Genomic DNA, 22,856 nt, shown 5'->3' on the forward strand with positions numbered 1-22,856 from the left:
ACTTTGTGTTCCTGCTCATCTGGAGGGGTTACACCAGGACAGATATGCAAAAGTGTGTAATATTAAGATCAATGCTGCCACCTGAAGGCTAAAAGGTTGAACTGCACCTTCTGTGAGAATAACATTGAAACAAGACTCAAGAAAGCAAGGTTTTGTATTCAGGTGTTCGGATTAGAGTCTTGCTGCAGGTATGACATATGCTCGGAGTGGACTATCTTACAAACTCTTTTATTCGTTTAAGTCTGGTCGTTTAAAAAATCAAAGCGAAGGATCTGATTTTTGTCTCCCTTTCCAGAGACATAACAAAACAAACTACAGACTGAAAAGAGTGTGCCTTTTTTCCTTAAAGAGCTCATTATCATCACTGTTCAGAGAGGAAGTGTGTTATTTCTCATGTACAGCAAATATTTTCCCTGTGAAGGGAAACAGAATTCTTGTTTGAGGGGAAAACTCAAGAAGTTTCACCGCAAAGAAAACAGTTACGACATAGCCCTGTGAGTCAGTGCAGAGCATCCTGTTATTGTCCTGTAGTTAGCTCAGTGAGTAATCAAACTCTGTCTCTTAAATAAGCAGGGTCTGAATCTGCTTTGTGCTTCAAGGATTTCAAGAAGACTAAGTTTTATATATAAAAAAAGAATACTTTATTTTCTAACATCCCTTTATCAGATCTACAAAGATCTGTCAGAGTCACTCAGCTTTCAGTTTCTGTGCAGCTCTCTGTGTGGGCTTGTAGTGGGTTATAATCTGGATTAGGACAAAGGAGTTGATGATCAAGAAGAACAGTCCAGCGAGCCAGATCCACAGAAATGTGTTAACGCCTTCAAACTCCAGGAAGTAAGCCGGGCACAACCAGACACCCTGAGAGAGGACAGAAGATACAAGCTGTGTTTTTATATATTTAATACATTCATTTATCTATTAATCACAGCTCCTTAAGAAAATGTATAAAGCGCTTCAGTAAAACAACATTGTTTTGTAGAAACATCCTGGTTACACCCCTGTGCAGGTAAACAAGGGGGAACCACACAACAGATGAAGAGGTGAAACGGTTGAACATTGCAGACACCAGCTGACAGCTCGTGCATTTTGCAATTCAGATCAGGAATAATTGCTATGAAAAATATCAGAAATGTTTTTTCTTTTTACCTGTGCAGCAAACCAAAGGAGCAGCAGCCCCAACCCCTGTCTGACTGTCAGGCTAAGGTGAGGGATGACCAGAGGAAGCAGACACAGGTACCAAAGGAAGTACTGCAGAGGGATAAACAAACATCCCTTTTACAAGTGAATAACCAAACTCTAGCCCGGTATCTGGGAAACTGCATATATTTTTATACGTTTAGGCCTGACATCTTCACAAAATCACATTTTCATGTCACTAAAAACAAAGTTTTGGGAAAAAAGGGTTCATTCTGATTGGCTGGCACTGGTTTCAAGTCTGAAACCACTGTCACGTATGGGTTTGGCATGCTTCGAGCCACACTAATAGGCGGATTTGCCCGGCTTTGAGTGTATTAGTCAAAAATGAATGAGAGTGGATATTTGTTTGGGAAAAAACACGTGTACAAGGCCTCAGGTGCAGAAGTCATATGTACCTGTGAAGTGCAGACTTTGTTGAAGGAAACAAAAATGGCGGTTTGTAGGAAACAGCAGAAGGACAAGTCAGAGTAAAAGGCCCAGGATGTGACCAACAGCAGGATCACCTGAGGTAGGAAAGCTGCCAGGCCGAGCAAAGGACTCCAGCTGCTGTCTGCAAGAAGAAAAAGAGGACATGATTTTACACAATCATTTTATGAAAAAAGAAGCATAAAGCAAAGTTTCGCATTTACATCCTGTGATGTAAGCAAGCACTTTTCAAACTTATACTTTCTTCTGTCTGAAGGTAGATGTCTCAGGAGGACATAAATGACCAAACGAGGGAGCAAACATACCTGCAGTTAAGTAGAGCATGTAGAAATAAGGAGAGAAGTTGTGTCTGGTGTCTCTCCTGGTCAGGTGATAAAGATATGTCTCATGAAGGAACTCCCAACCATACCTGAGCACACATGAGAGGAGACAATTTTTCACTTCTCTTTTACTTTAGACTAAGTTTAGACTGAGTCAGCACACTCCAAACACACAATGCTGCCGAGTTTTTCTGTTAAATTTTACGAAGTTTTTATCCTTACTGACATTTCCTATGTTGGTAACCTCAGAAAATATTTAATGTACTATTTTTTTCCGGTTTCAAAATGTAGAAAAAGGTTTTGTAAACTGTCTGTAAACTCAAGAGGACTTCTTGAGCTATCTTAATACATCATTTACTGTCAAATGTGATTATGGAGCTGCAGTAAATGTCTCATTTAAGAACCTGGGAGCAGATATTATACCTTTTAATATAAAAAATAACTCTTGAACTAATGCCTGAAAAATGTAAACTTTCATCCAAGAAACAAAAAATAATATTCAGAATCACTGTTGTTCACATGTTCTTTAGCAAAGATAATCAGTTCCAAATATCCAAATCTTCTCAACTATAACTACTTGCGACAGAGTTAAGCACCAAGCAAAGAGTATGCACAGTTCAAAGTCAGAGTTTGAGTTGAATATCTGTCCACCTCACATGTTATAGAAGAGTCCTGTGAGCAAACAGAAAACTCCTCCAGACACACTCGCAAACAGGAACAACTCTCTGTTGAAGAAGCTGATTATGAATTGGGTGAGCCTCCTCCACCCGCTCCCTTTTTCATCCTCCTCTGATGTGCTCTTCCTGAGGTTCAGGATGATAGGCAGGGCATATGTGATGGGGTAAATCTTCATGTGGACAGATAGACCATACAGTATGGCTGCCCAGGTCAGCTGTTGGGCTGGGAGAAGAAAATAAAATATTAAAGTTGTGTATCTACATCAGATTTCTAAATAATTCCCCAGAGCTAGGACATACCTTCCATACAGAGTAAGGTCCCAAGCACTAGAGCTGCCAGGATGGACTCGGCATTCCCTCGACTTGACACTCCTATCGGCAGTGGATTGAGGAGCCAGAGAGCACAAACACAGAGTGCCGTCTGTAGAAAAATCCCACAAAAACACACCATTACCTTCACCGTGAGGGGTCCCAAAGGCTTCTGAACACTGCTCCTTCTAATGCTCCTGAAATCTCACCTCAGAGCTCAGTCCTCTCAAGCGCAGCACTTTGTGGATGAGCAGACCTGACAGTACATCACACACGATGAAGAGGATTTTTCCAAACACCTGGGTGAGGTAGATGTTTGGGGTGAGCAGCCAGGCAAGGAGCGGGGTGTAGCGATAGGTTGATCTGTTGTATGGAGACTCCCCCTGTGCAGAAAGCTCTTTTTGTTAACATTCTTTTAACTCTGTAAAGCTCATTGTGTAATTTGCATTCCACTGAGGTTTGGTTCAGGTGTGCTGGTAATGACACTATCTCTGACATGTAAAAACTAAATGAAGAGAAGCTTCATGGAAGTTTTATTAATAGTACATATATTGCAAAAGTGTCCCTTAAAAAGATAACCAGTGTATGGTAGCTCTACCTGCTTCATAAAACAGTCATGAAGTAAAAAAGTCACTCGTTATTTACCTGAGTGATGAATCTCGCAGCATCAGTAAACACATGATAATCGATGTCAGTGTATTTCACAGCCATAGTTTTATCCTGGAAGTCCCCATAGGCGACTAAAGCCAGCCTGATGGTGACCGAAGCTGTGAAGAGGACATGTTTTTGTATGAGTTTAGTTGTGAGTCTCTCCATGTTGAAGGTTCCATGCAGGAGAACCAGATAAACAGGCAGGACAGAGTTTCAATCAGATCAGATCAACGCCAACGGCTGCCACGGAGCTGGACGATCCAAACTATCCGTTTTTATCGGCCATACCTCCTTAGTTAATCCGACAAACATTCACGGTGATATTACTGTCATAATCTGAGAGAAAACGACTTAATTTATTTGAAAACACAGGACTACAACCATGTCAACAAGGAAGTACAGCGGAAAGAGTTTACCAAACTTCCTCCTTTTTCTTCTTCTCTGGTGTCATCAGTGTCCACTGAGTGGTACAACGTTCCAACAGCAGAGTTACCGCCCCCTGCTGGGCCAAAGTTTAGACAGCTTATCTATTTTTATTGTACAAAATACAACTGACAAACAGCATATTTTTTCTCTTTAAGTAGATTGTCACTAACAACCACCTTTTTTGTTTCTTTTTTTCCCCCACAACACCCGTTTTCTTTTCTGGTTTCATTTGAATTTAGTTCTAATGAATATAACATGGATCTCCATGTTGTTTTATTAGATAGATAGATAGATAGATAGATAGATAGATAGATAGATAGATAGATAGATAGATAGATAGATAGATAGATAGATAGATAGATAGATAGATAGATGAGTGTACTTCACAGAATACAAATCCACTCAGTTGATGAATGTGCAGGAGGTAAAAAATGTAAACACAAAAATGACTTCACGAGATTGAAAAAAAAAAAAATTAAAACAAAGCAAAAACTAATTTGAGGAAGGATTTATTATACTTTAATGGTAAAACTTTCTTACATTTTAATAGATTTGTAAAATATTTTAGGTTCATGATGTTTTTTTACTTGTGAGATTTGTCTTTTTTTTTTTCTTCAAAGTCATTTTTATTGGGCTTTTTATGCCCTTAATCAGATGTGGGGAGTGACATGTGAAAAGCCAAAAGCTTGCCCGCTAGGCCATCTGTCTGCTGAAATTTGGGTTGTTTGATGTTTCTTTTTTCTTTCTCAAGGATTTATTTTAAATTTGCAGATTTGTGATATGCTTTGGGTTTTTGGTATTTAGTTTTTCTTTCCATCATAAAATCTGTAGTTGACCTGAAGGGCCACCATACTAACAGCAAGTGGTGTAAAACACAGAGAATGGGATGCCCTGCTGCAGGTTCAGATATCTCTAACTTCCCTCTGACAGCTACATCAAGAGACAACTTCAGTTCTGACAGTCAGAGGAACTTTCAGGAAATGGATACTGAAAGCACTTATTTATTGTCCCTCATAGAGAAGTGATTGAAGCCTTTCACAACAGTAAAAGTTTAAGTTCACCATTCATTAAAGATTAAACCAAGTCTGAGAAAAGATCCCTTTTAAAAACAACACAGACGCACTATGCCAACCATACACATTTTATTTAATGTGTCAAAGGACTCACACCAGAGACAACCTTATTGCAACTTCCTGATCTTTAGTGTGTGTTTTTATCTAAAACATAATTGTGCAGTGATATGTAAGTGCATTTTGCTTTATTATCCCTCCGGGAGTGATTTAATCACTGCTTCTCTTTGGTTTATTGAAAATAAAGAACTCTGACCCTTTGTGTCATGTAGAAGCACTTTAAACATTCAAAACCTTTAAATGTTAACATGAAGTAAAATTAGAGTCAGAGTAAAATATCCTCCTTCTTTTAGGCCTGTGAAGACTTCAGTTACTATGTTATAAAATAAAGACCGGTTATTTCAGAGTATGGTGTAACGAGAGTGTTTTCATGCTGATAATGACTAAAAGGAGAGGACTGAGGCAGCAGCAGAAAGGGCCAAACATTCATCACAGATGTAGAGTAAACTAAATCCTTGAAAGAAAATAAAAACAGTGCAATAATGTAATGTTCAAGAAGGCACAGCAGGTAAAAAAAATCTAATACCACAGTGTTGCACAGACAGAAGGGAAGCTGAGGGTGATTGTGTGCGGTAAACTTTGGAGGGGGATGTCTCTGAACCCTTCCTGTTAAACAGAAATAAAAACTGTAGCAGTAGCAAAATTGTTTTGGATCCTCCTCAGATAAGAAAAGACTTGAGTCGCTCACTCAGGGGAGCAATATCGGCCAGAGAACAGGATGCTCATGGAGGGGTTGTGTCTAATGAAAAAGAGGAAGGGGTGGTCGGCAATGAAGGTGGCTGGACGCATGGCACATCGCAGCATCATGACGGCAGCAGTGGCAGCAGCGGCCTCAGTTCCCTCCTCATTTACCTCCACAAACGCCTTGTGGACGACCTTAGACAGGACCAGGTCATTGGCTGGAGACATACCTGTGAAGGAGAGATGATCCTTCAAATGAATACAACAACAGTCTGATCCTGTGAGATCAGAGTGACATGTTGGAGACACCTGGCTGTGTTAAATTTTTATTACATATATCATAATCACTTTAAATCTCATTGGTGACTGGAGTACATTTCCTACCAGAGAAGTCGCTCCTCCCCATGTCAAAAGCGTCCACCATCCCCATACTCATCAGGACATTCTTCAGGTCATACTTCTCCTCCATCTTAAACCGAGGCAGCCCCACCATCACCTCCACAGTATCCATCATGTCAGGACGGGTCCACTCCACAAAGTTGTCGTAAGTCAGCTCCTTTTCCAGCTGGATGAGGAAATGCAAATCAGTCATGAGTTCATCTGCACTCTCCTGGCTTTAACTCTGCGTGTGTGTGTGTCCAGATGCCTTTGGGTCCTACCTTCTCCAGTCCAGTGCTGTCGTCCTCAATGTTGTTGGGTAGAAAGATGAGCATGCTGAGCTCCTTTCCTATGTAAGGCATCTCCAGGATCTATGAACAAAGGGTTTCACATATCAACAGTAATATACATTAATACAGTTCATTACTTTAAAAATGATTACTTAAATACAATACAAATACTTAAAATCCTCTTGCCACTCACATAAACTCAGCAAGATCACACCAGCAAATATCTCTTCCAAAGCACAGACACTCAAACATGTACACTGATCTTATCAGCGGAACATGCCTGGTTTCTGTAATTAATCTCTCAGCCGTTCTTTTATTGTAATTACTATTACTGTCTTCTCTCCTTACTTTCTGACTTTCCTTTCCACCATTCATACATCACTGCAACCTGCTTTTTATTCACTAAGGTCATGGTTTCTTGTTTTCATCTGTTTGTTTTGTTTTTAGTTTAACCTCTCATACTGCAGTGTCAGGCCTCCAAAGAGATTTTTTTTTACCTCAGTGGGAATATTTCTGGTAAAATTAAGTTTACAAACAAATAGTTATATAGTTCTTAAAAAAATCATAGATCACAAAAGTATTATCTCATAAATTGATTATAACTTAATAATAGACTACTTATCTATAAAGATCAATCACCTGGCAGTTCCCCTCGGGGATGTAGGTCAGGGGGAACTTAGATTTCTGGTGCATCATCTTCACCGATTTGGTTTCATTCTGTACACAAAACATAACAGGATGAATAAAAATCAGAGAGAGAAACGGTTGTCCTTGCACAGGAATGTAGGTGTGGTCTCTACATGATAGTATCCCAGGTGGGTGCGGTCAAAGTCTAAAATGGGTAGAAAAAAACAACATAGCTCAGAGCGTAATACTATGCAACTCCTTATCATTCTCCACTCTCTTGTCTCAGTTTGTTTCCAAACTTCAAAAATTCAGAGTTCACAGTGTCTAAAATGTTCATCTAGTGGCTTTAGCGTCACATTGTAGTGTGATCAGCATTACCTTGTTGAGTCTGAACTGAGCGTCTCGTGTGGAGCTCTCCTGAAACTTTTTGAGCCAGCTTCCTTTAAAGTAGATGGCGTTGACCAGCACCAGGCGGGTCAGGCTGTCCACCACACCCTGAGCCAGCACGTCCTTAATTTTACCTGAAGAACAGAAGAAACATGCATGAAGCAGTGTCACTAAACCAGATTAAAGACCAATGCTGGTCTATCAAAGTGCTGAAAAGAGTGTATGAATGTGTTTAACCTTGTGTCTTGCTCTCCACCCAGCTGTTGATGTTAGCTCTTGCAGCCTCAAAGTTAGCGATGAAGTCCACAGCCTCCAGCTCTGCATCGTAGTACTTCCTGGTGCTGCCTAAGAAATCCTGCAGCCACAGTCGACACAAACTCTTTTAATTCTGTTTGACGCAGAATAATCTCTGTGATGGATTCAGTCTGTGGTATTTACTGTAGTTACAGGCAGACAGTATCAACACAATCACTGCTCTATGTGCTGCTGTCCACCCCTTATCCATCACCCTTGAGCCCGTATTCTATCAAGATTAACAGAGAGCCAACAACACACACCCACTCTACTGTGACACACTGATGCACACACACCTCAACAAACTGGTAGGACTGCTCCCCGTACAACCGGTTGGCAACACTAAGAGCATACGGAGCGTCTGCCTTGTTGAGCTCGCCCAGCAGCTGGCCAAAACTGGAGTGGACTTCATCCTGACACTCCTGAGTCTTCAGGCACTGCAGAAAATGAGGAGACGGGTTAAGGTTATAAGTCAAAATGTTTTTATTTTAACTGAAAAATACCCCATAACCAACAAAGCAACATGGCAAAGAGCAGAAAAAAAATGAGGAAGAAAAGCACCTTTATAGCTCTCAAAACTTTCCAGAAAAATTGCCACATATCACCCCTTCACCATGCTATTAGCTTAAAGGCATATTAGGAAAAAAAGGAAGTCCATCATTTGATAAGAGCTCAGGACGTCATGTTTTTGGCTGACAGTGAAACAGTAACCATCAGTCACTTTGACGCCAGCTGAATTTGGTGGTATCTTTTAACAGAATACCTTTATCAGAGTAACAGAGGAAACAGTTTCATTTGTGGGTTTTCTTGTCATAAAATTTAACTTTTGATGGTTTCATAATGCCAAGGATTCCAGCTGCTGCTTTAAAACCCCAGGAAGTCAGTTCCACTGTATTATGCTTTAAAAAAAATTCTGGAGATGTTTGATGGAGCTTCTGTAAAAGCCTCATGACCAGGTTTTCTTTTTTTTTGGCATCCATACATTCCTCTTGAGTCAACTACTGACGATGCCGTGTTGGAAATAAGCCACCAAAGCAGACAGAAAACAAACATGGAGATCTCTGGAACCCATTTCATCATCTCCACGCTCCCCTTCACCACCATGAGTTAGTAACACCACCCTGAGGCAGTAAGTGTCTCCTGCACTCCACCTTCAGCAGGTGCTGGGGCAGACTTAGTTGAGCCTTCTGCTGCATCTGCATCATCTGCTGCTCGACTGGGGGTTGAGGCGTCTGTGCCTCAGTGAAGCAGAGGACCTGAAGGAGCAACGGTTGCCTTAAAGTCAGACACTGTGTGTTTTGTACTGTGCTAACCTTGAAAAGGTTTTATACCTAGATTGGGAAGATGGGGTGTGTGTCACAGATCTGGCTTTGAGAGTTTCATATGAGACATATTATATCTCCCTCTAGCCTTTTTTTTTTTTGCAATGGCCAAAGGTTAAATAATAAACTCAGACAGACTTCAGTTAGTGCAGAGCTCAGCTGCAGAAATGTGGTTATTGTTCACCTGTTTTAGCATCTCTTCACTGATATTCAACGTCAGCACAATTTTTAGCCCCCAAATTACCCAAAAGTTTCCCACTGTGTCTTTCCTTCAGCTACATTTGCTTGAGTTTTAAAATCCCAACAATATCAGGTTTTTTATTATTCAAACAATCTCAGTGTTTATTTATTGCATAGTGCGATCAAAGTGGAACAGAAGACCAATGTGCTGCAGTAGTTTGGCCAACAAAGGTTTTATGGTGTAAATGAAACATGAGTGTCATCCATTATTTACACAACTTTCTCAGATCCCATGACTCTTCAGAAATAAGGTGAAACACATACACACACTCAGCCTCTCTTACTTGGGTGTGGCACTTCTTTAGCAACCATTAAGAAAAATGTCACAACGCTACAGTTCTTTCCAACATGTTACCTCCGGCCCACACCCACTGCAGAGCAAACAGGCTGCTCTGCTTTCATTGATTTCATTCATTTTCAACTACCTGAATCTGAAACATTGTCTGACTAGTGATTTAGAAATGTGGGAGTTCGGAGAGAAATTGAGGTCCCGCCTTAGTTTAGGAAACAAAAATCTTTAAAAAATGGTAGAGACCAAACAGTTCAGAGATATGAAACTGAGGCGTGAGCGTACTAGTCAAACTGAAAAATGGCCTGCTTTTGGTTCTTGTCTAAAAATTTGAAATTTTTAGGTGCTTTTCAACAACAGAAACTATTGACTTTTTAAGTAACTCTGTGTGTTAAAACAGCAACAATCATAGACAAAATTCAGTTCCTGGGTAGTTCATCTTTCTCTGAAAAGTCCCTCCTTTAGGGTTAGTACTTTCCAAGGGTTCCAGAACTTTAGGGAGCAGGACCTGAAAGACATATGTGTCTGATAGGCACCCTGAGTGTTTTACTTTCACTGTCCACCCTCAATAACAACAATGACGCACAGCTGTGATTCACTTGATACATATGTAGTGTGAATGTGCCTCTGTCAGCTCCAGGTGTTACAGCTTAAAGAGAGACCCTGTAAACTGGAGACCTTCAGCTGAACTTCACAGTGGATCTCCAGTTTTCAACAGCAGCTGAAACACAGGAGTCCCCAGGAACTCATCCTAGTTTATTTTGTGATTCAAATGTCCAAATTTTTTCACACATAAGTATTTTATTGTAATCCAAGGACATTTAAGAGGGAAACCTACGACTGTGTCAAATTCACAGGGTTACTCTTTAAGCTGAGGTCAACCCCTGTCATGGCTTTGAAAATCCATCCTTTGCTTTAAGTGGAACATTTCAGGCTTTTTGATTACTTTTTTTCAGAGCTTGGCCCCTTCCAAGTGTTGATTCAATAAATCTATTGACAGTACAGCTTGATCAAAACCAGCACAGGCTCAATCTTCTCCATGCTAACAGGCTAACTGTAGCATGAAACATGGTGATGTCTGTCTGTCTCCTTCCCAGGCATCATTTTTATTTTATGACCTCAGTCTTTCTTAGGTACAATAGTAGTGCAGGATACTTTACTAGTCTGGGAACCATTTAGTTCCTTTAAGAGTCTCTAATACTTCTAGTAGAAAAGCACACACAGAATTAAAGACAGAGCTGTCAACGCTAAAAATCAGTTAACACTGTGCAAAACTTTTGCATAATACCTTACATGTTTAAACTGTGTCTGTAAAAAGTTTTTCTAAACTTGATGACACTTAGTACAAAAGCTGTGACTGTCATTATCTGGCTCATTAGCAGTCATGTGAATTTTTTTTTACGACAGTTAAACTTAATATGATCGTATGTGATGAATAAATCTGTCAAGCTGAGTGTAACTACAGGAGATTGAATGTTCTTTCAGTGACTCATTTGTAAGAGCTCACTCCCCTGTGACTCCCTGTCGGTTGCTGCATAGCATGAACTGATAAGGTGCTCAGTTACTGTAGCTTAACCTGCACTTTACGGCCTTTACACTGCTCCTTTGTTATTTATCATGTTGTCAAAGCAACACAACAGAGTTGCCCCCATAAAACTGAGTCAGAGTTTGAACAGATCTTTGACGCGACGTTGAAAGGAAAGTCTGGTGATTCATCCTGACCCTGGCCTCTGTCCTTCTTGTCCGGCCCATGGTAAAGAGGACCTACATTCACTTCATTTAAGAGGATTCTGCATAACAGTGTGAAGTCTGCATCTTTAGGCTGAACCAGAGGGGCAGGTGATGTTATGTTCGCACAGACAGTGCATGTGTCTGAGTGCATGTGTCTGTGTGTGTGTGTACCTCTGACATCTGTGTAGCTGTGTTTCCTCTGGCCCCAAGTGTCACCATGGCCAGAGCTGAGGAGATACTGAAAGGAGAGAAGAAGACGTTTGCCTTCTTGTCATTATCACTCAGCTGTTTGAACAGAGCCAGAGAGAAGGAGGTGTTAGCCTTGGACAGAGGGGTTGGTGAGGCCATTGTATCTGCAGAGACAAGAGGAGAGAGCATTAATTATACATCATAACATGGCTTATAGTTCTTCTTCTCATGATGTTGTCCTTATTTTTTGAAAGGTTAACTCAGCAGCAGTAAAAGAAAACTCTTATTTTTTACCTGCCACTGATTTTTTTTTTACCTCACAGGGCTATTTTCCTTGAGTATTTGACAGTACATAAGCCCAATTCTGCTAAAAAGTTGGTCAATTTTGATGAAAATACAGTTATGCCAGTGTTAAAATTAATGAATGATCACACATTGAGATGATTTTTGATCAGGAAAAACTTGCTCAGCTAACCTGGTATTAACATAAAGGAAAAATTCTAAATCTAATTTTAACATGCAGCATATTTGTAAAACTTCTTTCTAAACCCCATGATACAGCAATCAAGAAGTTTTGGTTATCAAAATAAAAAAAAAAAGTTAAATGTAATATGTGGTGTGACAATAGAACGTCAAATTCACAATTGTATACATTAAAAATCTGATATGAACATGCAATTAACTGCTTTAACTCTAGTCATAGGAGATTTTAAGGCCACCCCATGAGTGTCTTTCTGTAAAGTTAACCGTATTTTTTTACTGTTGAAATTTCTTCCATAGTAAAAGTAGCTGATCTATAGTCCATATTTTAATCATTTCCAAAATGGAAAGGCTCAGCCTTAAGTTGATCTGATATTAAATAGACCATAAAGTACTATCCTATTTGAAGGAGTAAAAATCATAGACTGTATAAAATATAGTACTTAACCTAGCTTTCTACCTTGAGTGTAACTTTCTTTGCACAAAGCTTTATTTCACAATCAAAGTTTTGTCATGTGAGTAAAAATGATCAACTTATTGTATACTCTGCTCATTTCTTAAAGGCACAAACTTATTTATGGTTCAGTAAAAGAGAAATTTACCCAACAAAAGGACCTACCCAAACTTTCCAAAGCCTGACAGTCATAACAATGCCATGAACTGTTTAGCTTTTGAGATTGCTTTTAAACAAATATAGCTTATGGTAGTGAAGAATGATGATGGTGTGCAAATAAACCACTGGTTTGACACTCTAAGATCATAACGCTAACAAAAAAGTTGTGAGAATACTTTTTCTGCTTCGTTATACGACTATACATATGCTCTAATATGTTTGCATGTTCGTGAATAGTCCTGAGCTAATATGACATTTATTAACACTCTTTTTACATGGCATGGCTGGGGCTGTGCTCGTTTTCAGACTGACTTCCTACAGCCAAAACTCGATTTAAAAAATAAAATCATTACAGACAAAAATGACTTCCTTTAAAAATACTGACTGGTGGGTCATATCCGAGGTCGAACACACAATCGATGAATCCTTCTTTGGATTAATTGCACTAGAGGTTACATGACTGACAAACAGACCTACTGCTCTCCTGGACTTGCAGGTGATCAAAAAGTAATGTAGTGTAAAGCTGAATTTATGAAACTACTGTTTTTACAACGTCTGCAAACAAACCACAGTCAAAATCTGAGAGAGTCAAACAGCACGAACTTACCGACAGACGGTTGTGGTATAGTTCTCAACAGTCCAGGAGTTTTTCAGTCTCAGGAAGTCTTCAGTGAAGGGTTCATCAGTTTTATTTACATGTCGACACGCCCTCACAACCTGTCAGAGGGACTTCCGCATCGTCGTAATTCTTGTACGGCAGCCGAACTGAAACTAAAAGCTCACAATCGCCTTTTGACCCGAAGAATCACAATCTCATGGGATTAAATGCCGTATGATTATTTTTAGAGCGATAGTCTCATGTATTAATCTGTTCTCAATTCATAATATTAATTGAGATTGATATCCTCGGACAACCTGGCCAATTAATTAATTAATTAATGGCAAAGTAGTGATCACAGAACTACACTAGGCAAAGTTTATTGATAGGAGGAGCTGAGTTTTTCTCTGCTAAATTTTGTAGTAATGCCAGACACCAGAGCTGGACTGACTGAAAAAAAGGACATCAGAGCAGTAGAAAGCTTAACAGGAGAGTGATAGAGCACGGGCTGGAACCCGGGTCAAGATGTTTGTGATAATGTATATTCCTACCCTGATGCAGCAGGCTGTGAGCAAGGCCTGCTTGTTTGTTTTGGAAACAAATGAATGGAGAGCAGAGCTTCTTTTTAACTCTACGTTTATTTTTTCAAGACAAATTTTCCCAGGATGCACAGTGACAAGACAATGTATTTAGTTGTAGTATACTATCCCTTATAATACAGCCTTATCTTTATATCAATATTTTTTGAAAACATGTCTGCCTGAAAATGCTACCTCAGCAGTCTGTTAACAGTTTTTAAACTTTGCACTCCTGACTTACTCACTGAAGTTTTTTTGGCTCATGAGCCACTCAATCAGTAACTGAATTGCTCATGCCTTTTAAGTGGTCCAAAGAAACATAAAAGCTGCAACAGGTTTTGAAAATAAAGTGCTTAATCCCTGAATGCTGTCAAAGAAAGAGGCAGTGTGCTCTTTCATTTTCTCTGAGCATTGATCTTTACACATAAAGAAGACAGATCTGGACACTTACAGAACATGAAAATGAGACTCAGCCAAGAAGAATTTCTTTATACTCTTCTCTAGGACAGCAGTCTTTAAAATATATTTCATTAAGTATATCAGTAAGTTGTTTAATGATACAAAAACCATGACATAAAAACTCTGATCACCAAGTCTGATGTCCCTCTAAAAAGTTATCAGTGAAATAAACTACAGTGAACTACACAGCTGACATAATTTTTTTTATTTGGAGTAAAAGACCAAAAGTCCAAGTAACACATATATCGGAAACATCTGGATCGTCAACGTGCTGCATTACTATAATCTGATAAATAGCTCGTTGGCCATACCTCTTTGTGCTGTAACAGCATGTGGAGCATGCATTATACAAGAGACATAAAGGATGACAGACGTGGCAAAAAAAACAAAAAAAAACATAAACAGACACAAATTAACAAAACCTAAAATAGTAATCAAAATGATAAACAAAAACAAAGACAGGGAAACTGAAAGATAAGCCCTGTGACTGCAAAAAGACTTTATGACCAGAAAACTATAACAATGTCTCAAAGAGGATGCAGGGACCTCCCATGACTGTCCCCTCACAGCACGTCTGCAGAATTTACTCCGGAGAGCAGTATCGACCAGAAAAGAGGACGATCTTGCTGTGGTTGTGTCTAATAAAGAAGAGGAAGGGGTGATCAGCAAAGAAGTTATATAAGATCAATGAAGAGCGTTCTGACACGACAGCAGCAGTTGCAGCAGCAGCCTCTGTCCCTTCCTCATCCACAGCCACATATGCCTTGTGGACGGCCTCAGACAGAACCAGGTTGTTGACTGGAGACATACCTGTCACAGAGAAAGAAGTTGAGTGATTCATCACACCAAATGAGTTGTGAGTTTTTACTCTGAAAAGAGATTTGTTACTCACGGATGAAGTCGCTCCGTGAGGTATCAAAAGCATCTGGCATGCCCATCTCCTTCAGGACAACATTCAGTTCGTACTTCTCCTCCATCTTGAATCGAGGTAGCTTCACATCCACCTCATCCAGAATCATCATTTCTGGTTGAGTCCAGTCCACAAATTTTTCAGGGGTCAAGTCTTTCTCCAGCTGACATGATTAGAACAACAGTCAGTCTCTTTGTCTGGCTGTTTGTTTTTTCATGTGTTCATTTGTGTGTGTGTGTGTGTGTGGTCCTTCACCTTCTCCAGGCCTGTGGTGTCATCCTCGATGTCGTTGGGTAAAAGGATGATCATGCTGAGGTCCTCATTTTTGTAGGGCATCTCAAGAACCTGTACAGAGAAGAACATTTTGATTCTTTGCTATGATGAAAGAAATCAGATGTTCTTGTCCAGCTGTATAGAACAATGTGAGACAAATATTTAGAGCTCCCCCTACTGGCTACCTACAGTATAAGTCAGAAAGCCTGCCTCTTCCATGTTTATAGCTGGGACTTGGTCAAGCTCTTAATCCAATAACAGGTCCATCAAATGTCTCTTTTTATATTTAGTTCTCATTGAGCTAGGTCATACCACAGTGTTTATTTTTCTATACATTTTATTTTGAGTTATTCAATTTTAAAGAGGAAATTTGATGTCATGACTATCAGCTGTATTGAGTTTCAGTACAGTGTGCACTGGATCACCAGTAGAAGAGGAATAGTGAGAGGAAACAAAACAAACACAAACACCAAAGAGTCACTGAAGATTTCCCAACAGTGAGTGTCTGCTCCAAAACCACACAAGAGTCAGTTCTGCTGTGGACACTAGAGGGAGACACAGTTGGGGGAGTGGGGAGTTCAATGAGTGTTTTGGTTGAAATAATTTATAATCTCACAGCTCTTTCAGCTGATGCCTTCAACACAGGCTTTGCCTTCTAAAATGGCAGTAGTGCAGGATGTCAGAATCCTCCAAAAGGGGTATTTAGGCGTCATGTTTTTGCAGCTGGAGGTGGAGATGCATTTTTCATCTTAACAACAGGTTGGTGTTTGAGAAAAAATGTTCTCAACTCTATTTTAATATGAGGATGTTTATTTAAAAACAGACGATGGTGTCAGCCAGAAAGGTAACACACCTCATATTTATCTTCACATAGACTCTGTGTAAGAACACAGTCAGAAACTGAGTTTACCTTGATCTTGTTCTCAGGTATGTCGCGGTGAGGGAGTCTAGTCCTCTGTCTCATCATCTTCACTGGTTTAGTGTCATTCTGTATGAGAGTGAATGGAGGATAAAAGTTCACAGTGAGTCAGGAATTCACTTTTCTGAAGTTGTAATCAGTAACAGGTGTTTCTGAATAACTTCCTCTCTATCAAGGAGCAGAACAACAATGATGTTAGTAAAGTTGAGTCCGGCCTGTTGGTCACATGCTCACGGAGATGAGTAAAATAAGTCAGGGAGCATCCATGACAGCGACCCTAGCTTGATAAGATTCTAATGAGCAAGTCACAGTGGATCAGAGAGCAGTCACATCAGGTGTTTTTGCTCCTCCACAGGAGCACAAAATATCTCAGGCATTATATGCATGTCATCTCTGGGTGAGTTGGACCTTGGTCACACTCAAAGCGTTTCATTCTTAGTCTTTCAACTCAAAAACAAAAGTAAAAGGTTGTGCACACTTTTAGATAAACATGAGCCTGGTTGTGGGCAGCCCTTCAAACAGCCAATTCATGATAAGGAGGGACGATGGTCGGCCTGTAGCTGATGTGATGACACACATCAGATTCAGGCAGAATTTTACCCAGATCATTTTTTTTAAATACATGCTCCCCATCTTCAACAACATTCACAACAAAACACCTTCAATCCAGAGAGCTGCCCCTGTTTTCACCTGCTGTTACCTTATTTATCCTGAACTGATCGTCCTCCGTGAACTCCATCTTAAACTTGTATCTCCACAGTCCCTTAAAGAAGATGGCGTTGACCAAAACAAGCCTGGTAGAGTCATCCACCATACCTTCAGTCAGTATGTCCTTGATGTTACCTGGAAAAGAAATAAAAACAGAGAGAGAAGAATAGCATTTTAATACACATGGATGACCCTGGGTTCACTTCATCATCATCTTTACATGAAAACTGAAACCTGAATTTCCCCTTGGGGATAAATTAATTCTATTCTATTCTATTCTATTCTATTCTATTCTATTCTATTCTATTCTATTCCTTCAAAATCTAAAATATCTGGGCATCAGTCTCCCAGGATTAAAAAAAACAAAAAACAAAAACGTTTTGTCTATTCGTTTAATACCGAGTAAATTCTAAAAGCAGTTTTTTGGTATTAGTAATCGTAAGTTTTAGTATCTTGGTACACATAATTTTACATTCAAATTTACATTTTCTACTTAAGTTTCAATTTCATTCTTTAATCTAAAATTTATGTGGTAATAGCTGTTTATTTTGTACTGACAGCAAAATTGATACATACTGTCAAAGTATGGGGACTAAAACCTTAGACTCTTGTGTGATGTGACCATTAATTGCTTCACTAATTTTCCCAGCAGGTTGTGTTAGTGTTCACAGTCTGATGATGGATTAGTTTAAAATAATAATAATAATAATAAAAACACTATACCTTGTGTCTTCTCCTCCACCCATCCATTAATAGTGACCCGAGCCTCCTCTGCTTTGGTTTTAAAGTCCACAGACCCCAGCTCAGCACCATAATATTTCTCAATGTCTCCTAGGAAATCCTAAAAACAAAAACAACATATTTTGTACCACACTAAAATATCACTTTGATCACAATTACACTTAAAAAATAACTCTTTGGATGAACTCATTGACATTTACATGAGTTTGTCCAACTCATTTATAGGTTTAGGAATGTTAAGATATTTACAGCCCAACTGATTATTTAAAAATACAGACAATGTGAAATTATTGTACTGACTAAGTGAAATTATTTTACATTGGCAAAATAATGTATTCATTCGTGCAATAAACCCCACATGTCACGGAGTTCTCCTGCACAGACAGCCAGTCTGTGCCATGAAGCACAGACAGCTGGTCTGTGCCATAACAGCATAGAGGCCAGTGTCTCTGAGCCGTTAAGTAGATCCAAAGAATTTTTTTTTTTTTTTTTTAGTGTCTCTTTTGTTTTGTTTTTTATTTCATCATTTTCAGTCAACTCAAAACAAACATTCAAGTTCCAGGCTCTTCTTACACATGTTACATCTACTTGATTAAATCATGATCATATAAGGAATGGGATTTTAATGTGTTACGGTAGCTCATTTTATTTAGGTAAATTCAAAGACCTGCCAAGTGGCTTTCTTTGAATGTAGAGAGATTACAGTGTGTTTTTTTCTGTATTGTTTGTTTTTTTTCCAGTTTTAAAGAATTTAAAGTCAACAACCAAGTCTAATATTCTAAAAACAACCCTAATGTCTTTGAGGTTGTTTTTTTTAAAAAAAAAAAAAAAATAAATAAGCTACAGACAAAGAAGTGAATGTTATAGCACCACTATTTAAAAACTAAAAAAATAATACATGAAAAGAAGTTTTAAAAAAATTAAATAAATTAAAAAACAAAAAATATTGATGATGGACATCATCAATAGTAGTGTGTCTTTTATCATTTTTCAAAATTTTATCTTTTTTCTGGGCTCATTTATTGACACATTTCGACTTTTTTTTTTGGAAATTCTTAGTTTATGTTTTTCTTATTTTTGGGCTCAAGAATTTCACATTTATAATGATAACACATTTTTACCTGCCAAATTCAACTCAGTGTTAAGGGTCATCCATCCCTTTTTCTTTGAATAGGACAGAGCTTGATTGATATTTAAGTTTTATGGGTAGCTTAAAACCTAAAAAACATCTCATTTGGTTGCTACTGAGAGACATTCTGAGGCATTTCTCCTCTGAGGATAATTTAGAAACTGTTTGGTGTTAATGTGTGAAGAAAGTTTAAGGTAACCTGATCACACACCTTTAAGAACTTGAAGGTCTTCTCCCCGTACAGCCTGCTGGCAACATTGAGTTTATATGGAGCATCCTCCTTGTTGAGCTCGTTCATCAGCTGGGAAACTTTTGCATGGATGTTTTCTTCATCATCTTCAGATTGGGGTTTTAGGCACTGTAAAGAGCCACAGAAAACCTGCATATTACAGAAACAGACTGAGACATAGCAACACACAAAGCTCTGTACGTTATCTGTGTTCTGATAAGCTTACCCATTAAATGATGAGAAAAGACACCGAAATCATCACAAACTGTGGTACGCATGGACCAAGCTCAGAGTCATGCAGAGGAGGAGAAAATAATTTGTTTATTTCAAAAATGTTTTCACTATCAACAAAAGACCTTCAGAAACTGTGAGATACTCAAAAACTTTAATCTAATATTTACGAGTTTTAAAAAGATACCAACAGATCCCAGAAAACGGGGTTGTAATCCAGAGATACGGTACAAGATTTCAAGAAACTATCACCATATTGAGAAGCTCCTGTGAGGTCCTCTGAAACTTTTACATGATCTTGAAAAACTTTTTGCAGAATAATGTGAAACATTTAAGCTTCTTGAAAAGTTTCAAGAAACGTGGTTGTCATCCAGAGATACCGGTACTTTGCAACGCATTAATAAACTTTTGCACAAACCTAATAATGTTTAAAATTTAAGGGCACTTTTGAGTTCATAAGGAATGTTTGCAGATTTCACAAAACTTAAGAGCGCTTTCTAAGGAGCTTTGGTGGGATCTCAATTATAATTAAAATTATTATTTTGCAGTTCAGAGGGAAATTTTTGACCCACATTTTTTATTAAAATATCTTTTTATGAGATCGTAAAAATTTTTATTATGAGATCTTGAGAAATGCCCAAGTCTTGAGGTATTGTGCAAGATTTTTAGAATAATGAAATTTTCTCAGACTTTGCCAAATTTTTTTAAGGTTCTTCCAGGATTTTTTAAGGACCTCAGAAGTGATTTGCAAAGTTTCTCTGGATACAGCACACTTTTTTTGCAGGAGGAACTCACAGAATTTTTTCTGGGCTTTGTTAGAGTTTGAAAGAATCCACCAAGTTTTTCAAGGTCTTTTTGTTTTTCTTTAAAAATGTCACACTAAAGATGTGAGTTCTGAGAAAAGCATTAAATGTTTTCACAGAGTTGTTTTTTATTTCTTTTTTGACAATGGTAACATTAATGTGCTAATGTTAGCATGCTTGCATGCCACTATTACTCAGGATCTAGGCCAATAGTAGCAGATGATTTTGGTGTCTGTGTTTTCATCATTTACTCCTCTGAATCTTCCTTGATGTTTTCAGGGGGTTAAATTTTTCGATGTAGGACCCGGCACCTTCTGAAGATGAGGTGGAAAAACAGACCAAGGTAAAGCCTTGATACATAAATAACCCACAGAGACATTTTCACACGTTATACTCCCCTGAGCAATGTGAAACACAAAAAACCCAAACAAATAAAAAAACATATAGAGTTGGACTCAGAGGTTTTCATCTGCTGCATAAATCAGATGGTTTTACTGTTTAAGTAATCAGAATCTCGTATTCTGCTTTGACATATGCAGCAGACTTCTTGAAATTTGCAAGAAAACAAAGCAAAGTGTCACATTTTCTCACCAAGCAGCACCACCCTACTCATCTTTCATCATTCCTTTTTCTGTTTGTATCACCTTGCGCAGGTACGGTGGTATTTTGGTGGCCTGCCGCGTCTGCATCCTCAGCTGCATTCTCGTCTGCATCTGTGACCGATACGCAGACTGCAACCCTGTCCTCATCTGCGTTAGCTCTTGTTCCATTTGCATGGGCTCCTCCGGCTGCTCCGGCTGCTCTGGCTGCTCCGGCTGTGATTCTGGCGCCTTCAAGCCCAGGACCTGCGAGTCAAAGTAGTTTGTGTCACCATAAGGATCATTAAGTTCAGTTTTTCGACTTTATATTGTGTGTCTGTTCTGAGGGACGGACTGATACTTAACTGATGCTAAAAATTCACATATTTGCACAATTTCATCCCTATCTTCTGAAATGTAAAGCAAGAGTTGAATCATCTTCAAATGCATTTGAACAAAGAAAAAAAATTTAACTTCCAACTTAGTTCTCACATTGACAGAAGAGGTCACCCTGCGTCACTCTAAGCTTGTCTTGGAGTTCAGATGAATATTTCTTTTTACTGTGCAGCTGGTAAAAATAATAATCTGTGACTGAAATGATGAGTCATCCTGAACAAACAGTGTGTCTGACAGGATAATTAAAAACACCTGTGTGAAATCAAAAGTTCAGATAGTTCAGGAGCCAGGGGTGGTTACCACTTCGTAACTCCACTTGCACTCACTACCCGTCCACAGAACATGAATTCAGCCTCCTTTAACCCTCAGAATCCAAAGTATTTTTTGCTTCTGTCATATTTTTACTCACTATGGTCTCATTTTTCTCCATAAAGTGAAGTGCAGCACCGCTATAGATTCAGGACAACCATGGCTATAGGCTGATGTTACTCAATTATGTCTTTATGTAGTGTAACAATATTTAAAAGCTTTAATTCATTAGCGTTTTTAACGGCCGCTACTTTGGGAACCAGACAACAGCATGGATGTTTTAGATGATTAGGTGGTAGTTTTAAGAACTGAATATAGATCCAGTTATCTAAGCTCCTGTTGAGTAACAGGGAAGGTTACACCCTCAACAGGTTTAGCTGTCAACCCTCAGCACTGACACATCAAGACAATCAAACACACTCTCAGAAACATCTTAGGGCAATTTAGAGTCACCAATTAATCGGCTAAGCATGTCTTAAGACTGTGGGAAAGTTTGTGCATTCAAGCCGCAAACATAAAAGCATCAGTCTATCCAGATATACCAGGAACCTCTCCGTAAACTACAACACTATGCTGCTCTAGCCGTGCTGGCCCGCGGCAGAGGGGCTGCTGGAGGGCAGAGTGGCATCCTGCTGTTCACGGACGTGGCTGACGGAGCTGACATTGGCGCCACATTGGAAGAGCTTCGCCTGCTGTGGGCAGACAGGATCCAGGAGACAGAGACTGAACAGACTGCTGGGGAGGCTCAGTCCTGGACCCTGTGGAGGTGGAGACTGGCTGGGCTGGAGAGTGGTGGACGAGTGGTGGACGGGATGTCGTCATCTAATTTCTTATGGACTTTTTTTGCACTTTCTATACTCTTTCTTACTTTTGTTTTCTTAAATGCTGCGGTGACTCCTGAATTTCCCCTCGGGGATAAATAAAGTATTTTCTATTCTATTTTCTATTCTATTCTATTCTGAACAGACTGCTGGGGAGGCTCAGTCCTGGACCCTGTGGAGGTGGAGACTGGCTGGGCTGGAGAGTGGTGGACGTGATGTCTTCATCTATTTTCTTGTAGACCTTTTTGCACTTTCTATACACTTTCTTACTTTTGTTTTCTTGACCGCTGCTGTGACTCCTGAATTTTCCCTCGGGGATAAATAAAGTATTTTCTATTCTATTCTATTCTATTCTATTCTATTCTATTCTATTCTATTCTATTCTATTCTAGATTGTACAGCACTTTGGTCAACTGTGGTTGTTTTAAATGTGCTATACAAATAAAGTTTGACTTGACTTGTGATAAAGAGAACCTTCTCTATCAGCACATTTGTAAAAAGTTTTATAAAGTCTTCA

At 39.1% G+C, this 22,856-nt stretch overlaps 3 protein-coding genes across 3 annotated transcripts; all 3 read right to left on the reverse strand.

Annotated features, from left to right (window-relative positions):
• On the reverse strand, nt 1–4,009 carry pigm (phosphatidylinositol glycan anchor biosynthesis, class M). The gene is made up of 8 exons (XM_074693644.1): nt 3,575–4,009; nt 3,139–3,312; nt 2,921–3,041; nt 2,600–2,843; nt 1,929–2,032; nt 1,593–1,747; nt 1,147–1,248; nt 1–858 (listed from the first exon to the last, which is right to left on the reverse strand). The coding sequence occupies exons 1-8, from the start codon at nt 3,743–3,745 to the stop codon at nt 688–690; spliced, it is 1,242 nt and encodes a 413-aa protein (XP_074549745.1). The 5' UTR covers nt 3,746–4,009; the 3' UTR covers nt 1–687.
• A 1,128-nt stretch (nt 4,010–5,137) lies between these two features.
• LOC141807285 (leukocyte elastase inhibitor-like) lies at nt 5,138–13,404 on the reverse strand. The gene is made up of 9 exons (XM_074693177.1): nt 13,265–13,404; nt 11,547–11,728; nt 8,090–8,230; nt 7,737–7,854; nt 7,491–7,633; nt 7,125–7,202; nt 6,477–6,566; nt 6,202–6,382; nt 5,138–6,047 (listed from the first exon to the last, which is right to left on the reverse strand). Exons 2-9 carry the CDS (start codon nt 11,721–11,723, stop codon nt 5,821–5,823), a joined length of 1,155 nt encoding a protein of 384 aa, XP_074549278.1. The 5' UTR covers nt 11,724–11,728; nt 13,265–13,404; the 3' UTR covers nt 5,138–5,820.
• Nucleotides 13,405–14,694: 1,290 nt separating this feature from the next.
• On the reverse strand, nt 14,695–21,072 carry LOC141807286 (leukocyte elastase inhibitor-like). Its single transcript, XM_074693178.1, has 8 exons — nt 20,880–21,072; nt 19,184–19,330; nt 17,826–17,943; nt 17,095–17,237; nt 16,386–16,463; nt 15,458–15,547; nt 15,185–15,365; nt 14,695–15,102 (listed from the first exon to the last, which is right to left on the reverse strand). Exons 1-8 carry the CDS (start codon nt 21,009–21,011, stop codon nt 14,876–14,878), a joined length of 1,116 nt encoding a protein of 371 aa, XP_074549279.1. The 5' UTR covers nt 21,012–21,072; the 3' UTR covers nt 14,695–14,875.
• Nucleotides 21,073–22,856: the final 1,784 nt, after the last annotated feature.

Source organism: Halichoeres trimaculatus, unplaced genomic scaffold (genome assembly GCF_033239565.1).
Source record: "Halichoeres trimaculatus isolate MK-OKI-2021-1 unplaced genomic scaffold, fHalTri1.1 fHalTri1_scaffold_18, whole genome shotgun sequence".
NCBI lineage: Eukaryota > Metazoa > Chordata > Actinopteri > Labriformes > Labridae > Halichoeres > Halichoeres trimaculatus.

Bases quoted from the DNA above. Each gene is read 5' to 3' on its own strand.
- pigm (XM_074693644.1), bottom strand. From the start codon at position 3,745: ATGGAGAGACTCACAACTAAACTCATACAAAAACATGTCCTCTTCACA. The intron at 2,033-2,599 runs GTGAGGTGGACA...ATGTGTGCTCAG, and splicing joins ACAGGACTCTTCTATAACAT to GTATGGTTGGGAGTTCCTTC. The intron at 1,748-1,928 runs GTATGTTTGCTC...TTCTTCTTGCAG, and splicing joins CATGCTCTACTTAACTGCAG to ACAGCAGCTGGAGTCCTTTG.
- LOC141807285 (XM_074693177.1), bottom strand. From the start codon at position 11,723: ATGGCCTCACCAACCCCTCTGTCCAAGGCTAACACCTCCTTCTCTCTG. The intron at 6,567-7,124 runs GTGATTGATCTT...CTTTGTTCATAG, and splicing joins TCCCCGAGGGGAACTGCCAG to ATCCTGGAGATGCCTTACAT. The intron at 6,383-6,476 runs GTAGGACCCAAA...TTCCTCATCCAG, and splicing joins ACAGCACTGGACTGGAGAAG to CTGGAAAAGGAGCTGACTTA.
- LOC141807286 (XM_074693178.1), bottom strand. From the start codon at position 21,011: ATGCAAATGGAACAAGAGCTAACGCAGATGAGGACAGGGTTGCAGTCT. The intron at 19,331-20,879 runs GTGATACAAACA...GGCTCTTTACAG, and splicing joins TACCACCGTACCTGCGCAAG to TGCCTAAAACCCCAATCTGA. The intron at 16,464-17,094 runs GTAACAGCAGGT...ACTCTCATACAG, and splicing joins ATCAGTTCAGGATAAATAAG to AATGACACTAAACCAGTGAA.